The sequence below is a fragment of the Galeopterus variegatus genome, unplaced genomic scaffold (genome assembly GCF_000696425.1).
Source record: "Galeopterus variegatus unplaced genomic scaffold, G_variegatus-3.0.2 Scaffold666, whole genome shotgun sequence".
In the NCBI taxonomy this organism is placed as follows: Eukaryota; Metazoa; Chordata; class Mammalia; order Dermoptera; family Cynocephalidae; genus Galeopterus; species Galeopterus variegatus.
The window spans coordinates 439519-456439 of record NW_007726777.1 but is presented as its reverse complement, the minus strand read 5'-3'; the positions used below and the strand labels follow the sequence as shown (position 1 = coordinate 456439).

General features: G+C 38.9%; 1 protein-coding gene across 1 annotated transcript; it reads left to right on the top strand.

The window, feature by feature from the left end:
• The first annotated feature begins 1325 nt into the window (after window positions 1-1325).
• AP3M2 (adaptor-related protein complex 3, mu 2 subunit) lies at window positions 1326-16830 on the top strand. Its single transcript, XM_008571210.1, has 8 exons — window positions 1326-1643; window positions 4688-4859; window positions 8374-8511; window positions 11002-11087; window positions 11352-11485; window positions 12788-12995; window positions 13291-13435; window positions 14530-16830. The coding sequence occupies exons 1-8, from the start codon at window positions 1371-1373 to the stop codon at window positions 14628-14630; spliced, it is 1257 nt and encodes a 418-aa protein (XP_008569432.1). The 5' UTR covers window positions 1326-1370; the 3' UTR covers window positions 14631-16830.
• Window positions 16831-16921: the final 91 nt, after the last annotated feature.

Here is a 16921-nt window from a genome sequence, read left to right as displayed (position 1 = left end):
AGCTGAAATTAAACCTTGTCTTCTGACTTATACTCCATGCCTTTCTGGATCAAGATGACTTGAACCACTTAAACTTAAAATAGCATCAAAGTTACCAGACCTCCAAAGCAAGTTGGAGACCCGCCCAACCCCTTCATTTTCAGATCTGGGAACCTGAAGGTGAAGGGTTTTGCCCAAGGTCAAGCAGGTGGTGGTCTCGCTGGGGCTGGAAGAGGCCTCCTGACAACAGGAAGCTGTGCAGCCGATCACGTTTACTCTACCCAATGCCCAGCAAGTAAATGAGAAGGCGCATCTCTTTCTAAATGCACTCATCTAACGGAGGGGAGTTATTACTGCTTATGGTTTATCACCCATGATGCGCTTTTATGTAAGCCGTGCCCCAGAAGTCACCCCCAACACACGTACACTTCGTAGCACCCTTGCAGGCGCACTCGCACTTAGGCAGGTGGCGGCCGCCCCGGCCCTTTGTGATTGGATGGTTGATTTTTTAAAATAAAATCACTCTTGGGAAGGAAATGTATGACTTTTTTCCCCCCTTAAATCCTCATTTTTTAAGAGAAAATCTTTTTGTTTTAGGAATACATGCCTAACTCCTAAGTGACCTGGGTATTAGAATCTCACTAATTGACATTATCTGATGTAATTTAGACCACATCTTGTAGAGTCTGTTCAACTTTGGATGTTAAAGAAATGGTAAGATAGTGAAATGACCTGGAAACCATACCATAGCATGAACAGTAGAAGGATCTTGGGGTTTGGCCCTGAAAGCTTATAGTTGTCTTTAAATAATGGCAGGGCTGTTGTGTAAACTTGCTCTGTAAGGCAGAGCTAGGGGGCAAATTTCAGCTTAACAAAAGAAAGAACTTTCTAATAATCAGAGCTGCCCAGGAATAGAATGAGCTTTCTCAAAAGGGTAAATTTCCCTTCACTGGATGAATTTAAGAAGGTTTACATGCCATCTCAGAGGTCCTGTTAGAGATGTTACTGACAGTGCTTGAAGTCACTGAATGACATGAACATTTCCTAAATCACTGTTGTCATCATGCATTCCATTTTACAGGGGCGGGCGGGGCCGGGCCTCTTTTCCTCGGGGAGCCTCGGCGGTGAGGGGAGCGACGTCGGAGATGGAGGCGGTGGAGTCACGGGGAGTGCGGCTGGCGCGGGATGGCTGGTGCTTCCTTAGCAGTGCGCAGGGGAGCTTCAGGCTCCTGCGGTACAGGAAGACTGAGCCTGCCTCGAGAGGTGGGAAGCTGGGGCTGCCGCACGGACGGGAGGGCGTTCTGGTGGCGTGGAACCCAGTATAGCTTCTTCTCTTTTTAGGGGTGAAATGTGCAGAGTCCTGAGGCTTTCGGACTGAAGAAGGCTCCGCCATGATCCATAGTCTTTTCCTGATCAACTCCTCTGGAGATATTTTTCTGGAGAAGCACTGGAAGAGTGTGGTCAGCCGTTCTGTGTGCGATTACTTTTTTGAGGCGCAGGAGAGAGCCACGGAGGCAGAAAATGTGCCTCCAGTTATCCCTACCCCTCACCACTATCTCCTAAGTGTTTATCGCCACAAGATCTTTTTTGTGGCTGTGATCCAAACGGAGGTCCCACCTCTGTTTGTCATTGAGTTTCTTCACCGAGTAGTGGACACGTTTCAGGTTCGTGAATGTAGGAAGTTTCATGTACGTAAACTGTAAAGTGTCTTTATAGTCCTGTTTCCATTGGATCCAGCCTCAGTTAAGAAACTTAAACAAAACAAAACAAAAAACGGACATTGCTCACTTGTTCTCCCATCTAAGACTTTTGTTTCTATTTATTGAATTGGCTGCATCCACAATGACAAATTGAACACTTCTGAACCCGTTGCATGAAAAAGCCACCCTACTTGATATTGTGTGCAGTCTTTGTAATTCTGGTCCTACTGTTTGCTCATAAATTAGAGGAGTTTAGGTTTTTTTATATGGTAAGCTCGATGCAGCTCAAAGCATTGTTAGCTACATTGTTTTCGGTTGCATTAGAAAGTGATGTGTGTGAAATTTTGTGAAAGAAAAAGTAGAAAAAGCTAAGTAATGCTTATTTTAAATGTCCCCGGCAGCAGTAACCTGTGAACCCATGCTTCATCCTGGGTTTGGGGTGGTTATCCATAGCATGTGAGTACTAATGGTGAGCTCTTGTTGCAAACGTGAGATTGGGAAGCTGTACCGGTAACATTTAAGTGGCACGTTTTACAAGATGCAGTTTTCATTTTGAGTTTTTCCTTTGGGAATAGATTTGATCTTGGGGGTCGGGGATACAGGGTGTAGGGAAGGTAGGTTATACCAGGATAGAGCACCATTTCTAGCACAGGATGATAGACTATTTAGATTCAGACAGTGGGATCCTCTGTCTAACAGAATAACTCAATTTCTGTTGTGGTTATTTGCATAACTCAAAAGATAAATGAGAAGCAGGGACCCTTTGGTTTAACTTCTGTGTCATGTGAGGTCTGGAATTAGTCACATGAATACAGGATTTGTGGAACTGGAGAAGAGAATGAGGATGCAGACATTACGATAAAAATTAAAAAGCAAGTCAGAGAGTCCTTTCATTTGCAGTCATGTCTGTATCACATGTCTAGAGCAGCTTTCATTCCCAAGGGAAATGTGTTTTATAAGTTTTTTCCTATAAATACTGTCTGATAATACTATTATTCTGGGACTCCAGTTTTCATATGGCATAGTAGCTCCTTTGCACAATGAAAACCTAAGAATTATAAGCCGCAGTATGTGGAAGAACTAGAAGTAGAAGAACCCAGTAGCTATGATCTTAAACCACTCTAAATGGGCCTGTTTGTGATTTCCACATATGATACTTTACCCATTCTAAGCTTAACAGCTCCACTGGTGAAACTCAACAGCTGTTTGTTAGCACCATACCAATATTATGTAACTTATTACGAGATGGGAAGTGGGAAAAATTGTTTAATCTGGTTGAAACCACAGAGGAATTAGGGAAAGCAGAGTCAAGTTTCTAGTTTGAAAGTCTGGTACTTCAGAGCTTGTCATTTTTGCAGGAGTTGTCAGAAATAAGTGGATACTCAGTGACTTCAGTGTCTTACTTTGTGAGTTCGCTCTGGCAGCGCCATTTTTCTGTACTAGAGTGTGACGGGAGAAGTCCAGCTATAGAACTGCAGCACGTTTGCTGTAGCACTTTCTCATTTTACATGATGCCTAGTTTATAAAACTTAATGAAGTGTTTTGTTGATTTTTTAAAATAAAATCACTCTTGGGAAGGAAATGTATGACTTTTTTCCCCCCTTAAATCCTCATTTTTTAAGAGAAAATCTTTTTGTTTTAGGAATACATGCCTAACTCCTAAGTGACCTGGGTATTAGAATCTCACTAATTGACATTATCTGATGTAATTTAGACCACATCTTGTAGAGTCTGTTCAACTTTGGATGTTAAAGAAATGGTAAGATAGTGAAATGACCTGGAAACCATACCATAGCATGAACAGTAGAAGGATCTTGGGGTTTGGCCCTGAAAGCTTATAGTTGTCTTTAAATAATGGCAGGGCTGTTGTGTAAACTTGCTCAGTAAGGCAGAGCTAGGGGGCAAATTTCAGCTTAACAAAAGAAAGAACTTTCTAATAATCAGGTTTGGCCCTGAAAGCTTATAGTTGTCTTTAAATAATGGCAGGGCTGTTGTGTAAACTTGCTCTGTAAGGCAGAGCTAGGGGGCAAATTTCAGCTTAACAAAAGAAAGAACTTTCTAATAATCAGAGCTGCCCAGGAATAGAATGAGCTTTCTCAAAAGGGTAAATTTCCCTTCACTGGATGAATTTAAGAAGGTTTACATGCCATCTCAGAGGTCCTGTTAGAGATGTTACTGACAGTGCTTGAAGTCACTGAATGACATGAACATTTCCTAAATCACTGTTGTCATCATGCATTCCATTTTACATAGTGCTTCATAGTTTACCAAGCACTTCCACACATGTTATGGTTTAATCCATCATGCTTAGTTCTGACAACATTCCTGTGTGTCCAATGACATTATCCTGATTACAGCATTGAAGAAATAAGGACCCAAATTAGTTAACATGACCTAATCTAATAAGTAACAATTAAGATTATAATCTAGGTCTTCTGATTTTGAATCCAGTGCTTTTTCTGTAGCCAAGATAATTTACTTTAATTTAGCCTTTTTAATAAAAGGATGAAGAATTCTTAGAATCCTAGCATCTTAGGTATGATCCATCCTACTTATTTATTTTTTTCCCTTTCAACTTGTATTCACTGCATAAATGTTAAGAAATAGCACAACAATAGGGGCTAAAAAGATTTTTATATACATTCTATGTCATATCAAGTGTTATTTTGCATAATTTTTTCAAATTCTTATTCATAAGCACATATAGTAATCTAGATTTAGTTTTGTATTCTACATGATTTATTTGAGGAAACTAGCCCAAAGAGGTTGACTTCCTCTAGTTTACAGAAGGTGCTAGTAATGACACCGGTACCATGAGGCAGTCCAGAGTTCTGTCCACCAAACCAGGCTGCCTAGGAGAACTGTGGGGATGCTCCCTTGCCTTGTGTGGAAGAGTACCTGGAAGCACTCAGTAAACAGGTGTGGACAGGACCAGATCCTTATTCTCAGGAGCAGTCTCTTATTTTTTATAGTTCTGAGTGATACGTGTATTATTATATCTTCGCCAGGATTATTTTGGAGTCTGTTCAGAGCCAGTGATCAAAGACAATGTGGTTGTGGTTTACGAGGTATTGGAAGAGATGCTTGACAATGGGTTTCCACTGGCTACTGAGTCAAACATCCTCAAAGAACTGATAAAGCCTCCGACTATCCTCCGAACAGTTGTCAACACCATAACAGGTATGGAGGAGGGGCACTGACAGAGAGTTGCCATCTGGGTGTGGCTCAGTACCCTGTTGTGCTTTGTTTTGAGTGGTTGTCTTTAGGGATCTCAAGTGTCCAGGTGCTTTAATTTTGCTGTTTATAGTCTTTGAGTATAACCTGAAATAGTATTTCTGTTATGTAGAGAATACCCTGATTTCAATGACAAAATGAAGTGTTCTCTTTAAAAAGAATTTTTTTTTCTGATTACAGAAGAAATTTTGGAAATACAGAAAAGCACAACGAAGAACATGAAAATCACTCTTAATCCCACCACATTTTTAACATACCAGTGTATATATTTCTCATCTTTTCTAGATGGTTGAATGATGGTTGGATAGAATGGTTTTAAACAGTAACATACATTTTTTAAACTTCTGTTAATATTTTGTAAGTCTTATCCCATTATGATATTCTTTTATCATTTTTTTTTTTTTCTACAGGATCCGAACCCGTGGCCTTCGTGTTATCAGCACCGCACTCTACCGAGTGAGCCACGGGCCGGCCCTCTTTTATCATTTTTAATGACTTTATAGTTTTCTTCCATATGGAATGGACCCTAAGTTATTTAGTCAATCCCTGTTTATGATGCTTATGATTTTTTGTTCTTTTAAATAACAAGGGATTAACATTCTTTAAATCTTTGTGCACATCTAGGATGATTTCTGTTCAGTACTAGAAATGGAAGTGCTGGGGAAAGGGGTATGTACATTTTAAGGACGTTAATGCATTGTGTCAAGTTGCCCTCCACAAAAATTATACTAAATTATATTTTTAGTAGCAACTACTATGCTGTTATCAAGCCCAGTGTTATTATTGTTATTAATTTTTAGAAACTTTGCAATTTGATAGTTTGTTGATATCTTGTTATTTACACACACTTTTTTTGTTACTAAGGAAGTTAAAACCTGTTCGAGTATTTATTGACTATTTTTCCTCTATTGTGAATTAACTTTTTGTGTCCTTTGCCCATTTTTTTGTGCCTTTGTTTTTTTTTTGGTTGTTTTTTGGTTTTTTGTTTTTTGTCAGCTGGCTGGTATGGGGATCAAACCCTGGACTTTGGTGTTACTAGCACCATGCTCTAACCAGCTGAGCTAACAGCCAGCCTGCCCGTGTTTTTTAATTGAAATGTTTTTCTTTTTTCATACTTATTTAAAGAACTTCTTTCATTTAAGGAAGTATCATGTATATTTAAACTATCATGTATATTGTCATTTAATATTCTACATGATGTTGTTTAGCCATATCTTAAATGTTTTGATTTAGTCAAATTAATCATTCTACCTCATTAGGTTTTACGTTTTGGGTCTTGTTTAGTGTGTAAACAAGAGTTTTCATGGAATTTGACAAACTGATTGAAAAATACGTTTTAAAAAGTGCACGAATAACCAGGACAGTTTTGAAAAAGAAGTACAAAGCAGTTGGAAGGATTTGCCCTCTGAAATATCAAGACATATTAAATTCATATGGTGCTAAGACAAAAATTCATTGAGTAGACATACTAAAAGAGCCAGGACAGTTTTGAAAATAAATTTTTTTTAAAAAGAGCAAAACAATATGTGTCATAACAGATACAAGATATATTGTGAAGTTTTGCTAATTCATAAATATGGTTTTGACTCAGTAATAGAGAAATACATTATTGGGGTAAAATAGAATGTCCAGAAACAAACCCTTGCTTTTATAGGAATTTGATATAGATAGTTGTGGTCATAAGTCAGTGGATCAAGGACCAGTTGTTGAATATATTGTATTAGGATAATCAGCTTCAATATGGAAAAAAAATTAAGTTTCTCCACTTTATACTATATACAAAGGGAATTCCAGCTAGATTAAGAAATTAAACAGAAACAAACTTTATAATTACTGTATTAGAAGAAGACATAGGAGAATGTCTTTTTGATCTTGGAGAAAAGAAGGTCTTGTATAAAAGTATTTTCTTCTAGTTCTTTTATGGTTTTATTTTTATATTTAATTCTTTAATCCATTTTAAAATTATCTTGGTATACAGTAAGCCGTTATTTCTCCAAAACAGTCAGTTTTCTTAGCATCATTTACTGAATAATTTATCCTTTTTCCATATTTTAAAATGGTATTTTTATCTTACACTAAGTCATTCTGGATTCTTGGTATGTTTTTAGACTTTCCTGCCTTCTTACCATACTGCCTTAATTATTATAGCTTGATGATATATTTTAATACATAGTGCCGCCTCTTAAGAAAACAGATTTGATGGTTTTTAAAAATATTCTAAGCTCATTTGAAGCTTTAAAGGCTTTGTTAGTGCCTGAATCATTTATGAGTATTATGAAGTCATTTAAGCCTGTATGCCACTTAAATCTAGAAAAAGATACCTAAGAACCACTATTGAAAAGCTGAAATGTTTTGCAAACATGCTGAATATACGTGTTTAGTGTTTCTTTCTTTAGATTGAAAAGATCCAGACAATGGAAAGTAGAATTTAAATTAGTTATAGTATTGTATTATTTTAGTATAAAACCTTTGAATTAAAAAATTTTTTTTGATGCCTGTTGGGGGAAAAACAAGTTAGGGAATTGATCTGCAACACTGAAGGACTGGGAATGATCTAATTTGTATTTTTTCTACATTTGAGTATTGGCATGAGACAGATCATGTTGATTTAGACATTTAATACCTACTATAAATGTACCTGTTATTAGTCCATTTTGTGTTGCTATAACAAAATACCTGGAACTGGGTGATTTATAAAGAAAAACGAAATTTATTTGCTTATTGTTTCTGATTCTGGGAAGTCCAAAGTCCATCTGGTCGTGGAGACAGTGTCCCAGAGATCTCACATTGCAAGGTGGTAGAAGCAGAGAGAGAGAAAGAAAGACTCTCTTCTTTTAAAGCCCTCAGAACCATGCCCCTGACCACCATTTTTAATCCATTCACTACTGCATGGTCCTACAGTCCAATCACCTCTTTAAGGTTTCACCTTTCAATTACCATAATAGGATTTCCCATACCCTCAACAGTCACAGTGGGGGCTAAGTTTCTAATACATGAAGCTTGGGGGACACAATTCAAGCTTCAATGAGTTTTGGGGGGACAATTCAATCCACTGCAGTACCCAAGAACCTACCTCAAGCTAGAATACTGTTTTTACTCATGAAAATTTTATACCTCTGTGTGATTACAAACCCTACTGGAAGCCAATACATTATTTAAGCTGCAAGCTATTGTAGAATTTGAGATGCTAAGGTCAGGTTACTTTCAAAACCAAAGTATGATATCTGTTTCTCAGGTAACTTTTTTTTAAACCTTTATTCTGCTTAAGAAGGCAGACCAGATGATGACGGGTTTTTAAAACAGATTAGATTAACCTATATAGAAGTTGGGAAAAATCTCATCTTGTGTTTGAAAGCTCTTTGAGTGCATGAGTAGTGAGGAGCATAGAGACTTCTGGGGAGTGTCCTGTGGTTGTTAGAATCAGATTGGTATTAAAGTACAGTAATGTTAATTATTTCAGGAAGCACCAATGTGGGTGACCAGCTTCCCACTGGGCAGCTGTCAGTGGTGCCTTGGCGGCGGACTGGAGTGAAATATACCAACAACGAGGCCTATTTTGATGTAATTGAAGAGATTGATGCCATTATTGATAAATCAGGTAGGTGCTTTCGTGTGTTCTCAGAAATATGAAAATAGAAAGGTCATTCATTTTAATTTATTGCCTACTTTGTGTTAAACGCTGTGCCAGGTCCTGGGAATGGAATTTAATGTTACTATGCAGTCCAGTGTTTGTCTGCCGCTTGTTTTAGAGATCTTATCCTCTTGTATAAAAAAGAGAAGTAACAGGCTGGCCTGTGGCTCACTCGGGAGAGTGTGGTGCTGATAACACCAAGGCCATGGGTTTGGATCCCATATAGGGATGGCCGGTTAGCTCATTGGGTGAGCGTGGTGCTGACAACACCAAGTCAAGCGTTAAGATCCCCTTACCGGTCATCTTTAAAAAAAAGAAAAGAGAGAGAGAGAAGTAACAAACTAATCTCTCGATGATTTGATTTCCTTTTGGAAAGTATTTGACTCCCCATTCTGATGGCAGAACTAAAGTTGTAATCACTGATATTTAGGGAGCCTTCTTTTCTCTCTATCCTGAACTAGGTAAATATGACTAGCAGCCCTAGAGTTTAGACATTTGTAGAAAGTTCTCTTCAAATTAGTGAACTTATTCATACAACAAATGTTTATTGAAAACTTGGTTATATAGCACAGTGCTGGATAGTGGGCATTTGGTGATGAATAAGACATAGTCTGTGGCCGTAGCAAGTGTAATTAAAGTCTGGTGAGGGAGAGAGAAAGGAAAGAAGGTGGAGCATGTGAGAGGTGTCGCACCGATTTTGAGCAAAGTGGACAGAGAGGTGACAGTATTTGTGTTTCATCCATGGAAAGAACAGAAGTTCTTGAGACCTGCATGGACTTGGGAGCAAAGTGTGGACAAACACTCTCAGATAAGTGAAATACTCTTGGGAACTATATGACTGGGTCGAGAGTCACGGAAAGAGAAGCAAGTGATGCTGCTCAGCTTCTCATATTTGCCCACATGTCCATCAGCAGTAGAAAGGATGAATAATTTTTGATGAGGTCACATAGTAGAATACTATACAGTAGTGAAAAAGGGTGAATTACTGATACATCCAGCAACATGAATGAACCTCACAATATTGAGCGAAAATGTCAGATGCATAAGATTATATACAGTGAGGGATTACATTTATGTGAAGTTTGAAAACAGACACAACTTAATCTAAGGTAATAAAAGTCACAATTTGGGGGGTGCAGATTAACTAGGATAGGCAGAGAGAGGGAGCATGCTGGGCTGCTGGAAAGGTTCCATATCTTGATGTGGATAGTATTTACATAGATGTGTACATATTTAAAAGTTCACTGAACAATACACTTAAGATTTTTGCATTTTACTGTTTTACCTCAATGAAAAGGTAAAAAAATATATATATTGCTGGACAGATCATAAAGAGCCTGTATGCCATTTTAAAGAGGATGGTTGGGAGCAATTGAGGAGTCTTATGTTGGGGAGTAACTTGATCACATTTGTAGGTTAGAACTGTCAGTCCAGTTGCAGTGTGGGATAGCTTGAAGTGGGGTGAAACTAAAGGCAGGGAAAACATTTAGGAGGCTGTTGTGAAGTTGAGGCACAAAATGTAGATCTCCATGATGGTGGTGACAATGGGGAGGAATGAATATATCTAGAGATGTAAGTCCTAAAAAAGAGGGATTGAGAATTGACTGGAAATGGGGACCGAGAACGTAAAAATAGTCAAGGGTGCATCCGTGTTTCTGGCTTAAACAAGAGGGTAGATGTCATCAGAAAGACATGGAGAATAGGAGGAGCAGTCCAGGGAGTAAGAATGGGTTCACTTTTCGACAGGTGGAGTTTGAAGTACCTCTATGACATCCAGGTGGAGATGTCCCACTAGGCAGGGGTGAGGCTGGACTTGAAAAATAGGAAACAATTGGCCATAAATGAAAATTGAAACCTTGGGAAATAGGTAAAGTAACCCAAGGAGAGAGTGTGGAGTGAAAGAGAAGTTCAGAACTGTGAAAAAGCATAGACTTTTAAGAGAAACCTGCAAAGAAAAAGAAACCTTCAGAAGATACTAAGGAAGAGGTGGGAAATAGGAGAAGACAGGAGAGGTGAGGAGCGTTTGAAAAGGAAGAAGTGGTCAACAATGACAAGAGAGATCCTGTAGGATAGAGCCAAAAGTGTTTTGACTTAGCTGCAAAGTTCATTGGTGACCTTAGGGAGAGCAGTTGCTGATGGGAAATTTTCTGAGCCATTGGTTAAGATAGTGGCACTCTGTTTGATTCTGGTACTAGGTGGGAAACTCCTTAGGCCAATAAGTATCTCGGTCTTTTATCCCCGTTACTTCATCATAGTGTCTCATACTTCATATGCAGTTAATAAATATTTGGAAGGATGGACAAATGGATTGGATAAATGAATTGGATGGCTGGACAGAAGGAAGAAAGGGAGAGAGGGAGGAAGAAAAGAAGGGAAGGAGGGAAGAAATAAGCTAGTTGGGAAGGACAGAGAAGTGTTCAATCGTCTCATATTCTTTTTGTCTTATTCTGGTCTCAGGTTCCACAATTACTGCTGAGATCCAGGGGGTGATTGATTCCTGTGTCAAGCTGACTGGAATGCCAGACCTTACACTCTCCTTCATGGTAAAATCCTGGGCTAGAGATTGAGTTCTTGGGATGAGAAATTAAATGCTTCTGGAAAGATAGAGTGGTGAGAGTGGAATAGAACAAGAAGAACTAATTAGGACAGCCACAAAGCTTAGACTGGGCTTGAATTTTCTATAGATAACTACAGAATTTGTGTGTGTGTGTGTGTGTGTGTGTTTTAATAAAAAAATCTACATTTCCTTCAGGAAATAACAGATGTTTAACTCACACTTCCTGCTCTTCCTTGCCTGACACCCACAGAACCCCAGGCTGCTGGATGATGTCAGCTTCCACCCTTGTGTTCGTTTCAAGCGCTGGGAGTCCGAGCGCATCCTCTCCTTCATCCCTCCTGATGGAAACTTTCGCCTGCTCTCTTACCATGTCAGTGCACAGAAGTAAGCAGCTCTTATAATTAGGGATGGAATCTGTCTTTATATATGTATGTGGAAACAATATCTGTAGTGATTAAGAATGCAGGCTCTAGAGTTACCTGGGTTCACATTCCAGCTTCTGTAGTTACTAATTGACTAACCTTGGGTGAGTTGCTTAACATCTCTTTCTGTTTTCTTATCTGTAAATCAAAAATAATAAAAGTACCTTGTTATAAGGATTGAATAAGAGAATATAAGTAGTGCTTAACACAAAATAAGTTCTCATTAAGTTTGCTGCTGTTATTTTTCATTGTTTTTATATGTCTAAACAAGAACTTTTTTTCTCAAATTAGAATACGGGCATACCTGAGTTCAGTTCCCTCCACCCATTAAACTATTCTATGGAAAAGCATTAAATGCAGTGATTTTTTGGTCTTGAACATTCTCTTTAATTTGGAGTCTAAAAGCTTTTGGAAGCATTATTTTATAGTAGAAAGTATGCAGACTAAAGAGAGCCAGGAGACCTTAGCACCACCATTGCTTTCGTGTGTGATTTGGAATAAATCATTCAGGAAAGTATCTGCTTGCTTGAGGTCAAAGTCTCGGAATCAGACTGCCCGTACTTAAATCCCACCTTCAGTGCGTATATGACCTTAGACATATTACTTAGATAAGTCATTTAACCTCAATTAAATGTGAGGACATCGGTGTTCATCTGTAAAATCAGTACCTACTTCATACTCACTAGGAGGATTAAATGAGGTAAGGATTAAACGGACAGAAAGCATTTAGCATAGTGACTGTCACATAGGAGTACTCAATAAGTGTTAGGAATGTTATTACTTCAGAAATATTCTGTGACTTCTCTGAGTCTCTTCCCTCTCCTGTGAAATCATGACAGCCTACCTTACCTTTTGTGAGGATCAAATGAGGTCAGATAAAAGCACCTTTAAGAAATTATGAAAGGACTGTCAGGTATGAGCATTACTCTCCCTAGTACAAATAGTGTTGGTCACATGTCACAGATTAAAGCATTTTTGTTCATTATGCCTTTTTCATTGTAGGCTTGAATACTCTTTGATTTTGTTTATATTATTCAAAAGAGTTATTAGAAAAGTTAGTTTACTTACTAGACAGCATCTTGGCTTTTCAAAAAAAATTAAAGTTTACTGGGTTCGTTTTTTAAGATAAGGAGTAAAGAGTAGGGAAATAAGTAGGGGAGAAAAGTCTGCCAAAAAGGAAAGAAAAGCATAATGTGAAAGAAGGAAATGTTACCATTTTTCCAGTACATTGTCGAAGTAGACTTTTTGTCTCTCTCTCTTCCAGTCTGGTTGCAATTCCAGTGTACGTCAAACATAACATCAGTTTCCGGGACAGCAGCTCACTTGGACGCTTTGAAATAACAGTGGGACCCAAGCAGACCATGGGGAAGACCATAGAGGGAGTGATTGTTACCAGCCAGATGCCCAAAGGAGTCCTGAATATGAGCCTCACTCCATCACAGGGAACACACACATTTGACCCAGTCACAAAGGTAGGGGAATAAGCAGGACATTTTAAACTGCTGATGTTAAGTAGAAGTAACTCTGCAGGAGCTCCCCACATGTAATTTATGACTTGTTTTGAAAGGTGAGATTAATCAAAAGGACATTGTTTTCTACCTTGAGATAACTTATGGTAACAAATAGGATTCTCTATTGAAAAACAGAGAGCAGCTTATAATATTGTGAACAGGTGCCTGAGATTCGAGCTCATCCACCTCAGATGAAGGTTCCTCTGTAATTAATTATCTTATTGGAAAGACCACTTCTTTTTTGTTTTCTTTGAAGATGCTGTCTTGGGATGTAGGAAAAATAAATCCCCAAAAGCTACCAAGTTTGAAGGGGACCGTGAGTCTTCAGGCAGGAGCTTCTAAACCAGATGAAAATCCCACAATTAACCTGCAGTTTAAAATCCAGCAGCTGGCCATTTCTGGTAAGTGACCCGCAGCTCATGCGGCTTTGAAGGGAACAGAAATGGCTTTTTTTCCTATAAGGCATGGATATCAGGAAGCCTTCCCGTGGCTCTTTATTTAAAAGGTTTGGTTTTGTTACTTGATATGTAATCATTAGTAAAATCTTTTCCAGCACATTTCTGGGAAGTTTACAATTTTTACTTTGAAGTTGGCCTAAGTAACCTCTTAAAGTATCTAGAATGCAAGTGAGAAAGAAACAGTATTAGTAGACAGAAGTGTTCCCAGGCCTTTGTTGGGTCATCCTAGGGTTGTTAATTTCAGGCTTCCAAGGTTTTCAGTATGAGAATGCTTCTGCATTCCCAGCTGGTAACTGAAAAGAATAATTTCTACTTCTTTCTCTCAGTTGGAACTGTTGGGGCTATACAGGTCAGTCCCCTGTAGTCTGCACCTGCCTTAGGATGACAGTAATAATAAGTTACTACTTACTGGGCATTTGCTATGTGCCAGGCACTTTCTAAAGCTCTTTTCATGTATTATTTAATGTTTAGAACAACGCTGTGAGGTACAAAGGAGGTGACTTTAGCTGTATATGAAGTTCCAGTTTTTCTTTACCAACAGGCCTTGTCTAATTTAAGTGATTAGAATTCATTTCAATTATAAGCTTTTCCATCTTAAAACATTAAACTATAAAGCTCTCTACAGTGTATTTTATGCTTAGTACGGTGAGAATACTTAGGATGCATTCATTTATTCATTTTTCATTATTCATTTCGTTATGATTTATTACATTTTAATTCATTTATTTTAATTAAATCATTTACTCAGTCCAATAACTTGGTCTTATTTTTTCCTCGCTCTCATCCCAGTCTGCATATCACATTCTGCACTTGCCACTTCAGGAGCGGGTCTTCTTGTGGGGTAGGCTTCTTGTTGGAGCAGTTTTCAGCATATGTCCCAAGAGCAGAGACTGTTCACTCTAGAAGTGGTTCCTTGTCACAGCTATCTTTATCCCATTAATCTTTTTGAACTGAAATGAATGGAAACACTTATGCTACCTTCTTCTTTTGAATAATACTCATGTCTTGTTCTTCCTCCCTCCATCCTTTCCTTCCAGGACTCAAAGTGAACCGTTTGGATATGTATGGAGAAAAGTACAAACCCTTTAAGGGAATAAAATACATGACCAAAGCTGGAAAATTCCAAGTTCGAACGTGAAGGGAGAGTTTTGCAGAAGGAACAGTCGTGAACACTTTTTCATTTCTTGTCTAAAAGTAAAAAATGTCAGCCTGTCTCCTAGGTCAGTCCCCTTCTGGACCTACCTGCTCCCTGTTTTCCTCTGCCTTCAATGCCATGGGACTAAGCGAGAGAGAGGAGGGTCACCGTGGAGAGCTGGACAGAACCGAAACACGGTCAGCACCAACTCAGCTCTCCAAGAAGAGATGCCTGAGGGAGGACAGAGACACTGGACACCACATTCACTGTTTTTAACGTAGAAAAAGACTAGCATTTGTTGCTTGCTAGGCTTTAATGATCTAAAGCCAATGAAAGACTTTTTTGTCGAATTTTTTTTTAAGGTAGAAAGATTAGGAAGAAAGAAAGGTTGGAAGTAAAATGAGTGTAAGTCTTAGAAAGGCCAGTTAAGGATCTAATCTGTGAGGGAGAGAAGGGAGGAAATAGTATTAAGGAAGAGTCGTGCGGAGACATAGTAAAATGAAAGATTGTCAAGAGCAGTGATGAGACTCCACCTTAAGGAGGGTTGGGAAGAATAAAGTGGAGTTGGTTTCTCATCCCTCTACTGTCATATGAAAAGCATTTGTTTTAGAAATGAACAGGAGACTTGTAAAGTCGAGTCCACTATTGACGTGGGAAACTCCGGTAGAATCAGGTTTTCCCTTAAGTCTGTGATGATGCCAGACTAGTTTTCAGATGCTGTCACTTGCCTTCAGCATTTGGTCATCTTCAGTGAGCAGGTGACTTGCCCTCCTCCTGTGGTGGTTGCCTAAAATGCCTCTTTCCCTAACCCAAAACAGTGGTACTCACTTCACTTTATAGAACCCACCAGCGTTTTTCCTGTAACCTTATTCTTCCATAGGATTTTCTAAAAAGTAGGAGAGTTTCAGAAAAGTCAATCCCATAACCCCCAGTGCAGCCAGATGTGTGTCATGATATTGCAATAGAGATGGCCAAGTCATTTTCTGTGAAAGGAGACCACAGCCATAACCAAGTGATCCCATATTTACATTCATCAGGGCTAGATTGGTATTGGATCCAAACCTTCCTGTCTGAAACTTTCCCATCTGCAGCCCTAAGTAAAAATGCTCACCACTGAGGCATGGCTGATCCTTGAAGCTGCGTGTCAAAGTTATCCTTTCCTCAATAGTTTGTTCTATACCCTAGTCTATATTTATTAACCATAGATACCTACTAGTCCATTTTTGCTTTAAGAATAAAAAAAAAAATCTCCTAAATTTGTGAATAAAATTCATGCTGTAGGAAGATAGGCCATGTTGATCTTGTGTAACCAGCCCAGTTTAAGAAACATGGCAACCAAAAGAATACTCTAGGCTTTCCCAATGGGTTGTTTTTATTCTAGTTATGTGTTTGTTACCCATTTAAATGTTTGTATAAAAGACAGGTTTTTAAACATTATTATTGCAGCTTAAGGAATGATACTGTGCTCTGCTTCGTGCATAGCATGGAGAAAAAGGAAGACCTATGCTGTCCAAGCCTTAGAACTTTAAAGCGCAGTTTCCAAATACTTGTGCGAAGTTTTTGCTGGTTTTATTTTTCTTTCTGGGAATTAGTTTTGCTTCACAGTGGAGTGGTTTGCTTTGTGAAAACCACTGTGAAGCAAAACTAAGTCCCAGAAGTAGAATATAAAACTAGGAGTTTATCCTCTGGGATAAACCGTGCTGTACACAATTGCACGTTTCCTGCTCTGTCACTCCGGAATTTGTCCTGGGTTTCTGTGCCCATATACACACCTACTGCGATGGGGAAACGTCTTTGCCTGTGGATTCCAGGATACTTGATATCACTTCTGGAGGCTCTAAAGGATTTTAAGGTTTCCTAAGTCACAGGAAACTACTAAGCCTGATCTCTGAAATTTTTTAGGTTTATAAGTACAGCTGTTTTATTTCCTAGAGGAAGTTGTTTTATTTCCTATTTCAAGGGAGGTACCTAAGAAGAAATAAAGTGTCTGGAGTATGGGACCTTAGCAGGCCTAAGCACATGTGAAGTAGCTTTCCCATCCTGTGTGTGGCAGACCTCAGGTGCTGCAGAGCACCTGCTGCTCCCCAGCAGCACGTCAGGTAGCACAGGTAGTGCAGAGTCTCAATGGAGCCGCCGGTTCTATGTTTAATGTGCAAAAGTAGCTTCTCTGTTTACAGCTTAATAAAGTTGAGTTTTACCAGTCCTCTGTGTCCTAAGAGCTTTGTGATAACTGCAGTAATGCTGTGCCATGAATGCCTCAGCAGAAGTGGTTAGTAAGGAATTCATGTACTTGG

Coding starts and splice junctions, on each gene's coding strand:
- AP3M2 (XM_008571210.1), top strand. CDS start 1,371: ATGATCCATAGTCTTTTCCTGATCAACTCCTCTGGAGATATTTTTCTG. Junction 1,644..4,687: donor GAGTAGTGGACACGTTTCAG/GTTCGTGAATGT, acceptor TATCTTCGCCAG/GATTATTTTGGAGTCTGTTC. Junction 12,996..13,290: donor CATTTGACCCAGTCACAAAG/GTAGGGGAATAA, acceptor TTTTCTTTGAAG/ATGCTGTCTTGGGATGTAGG.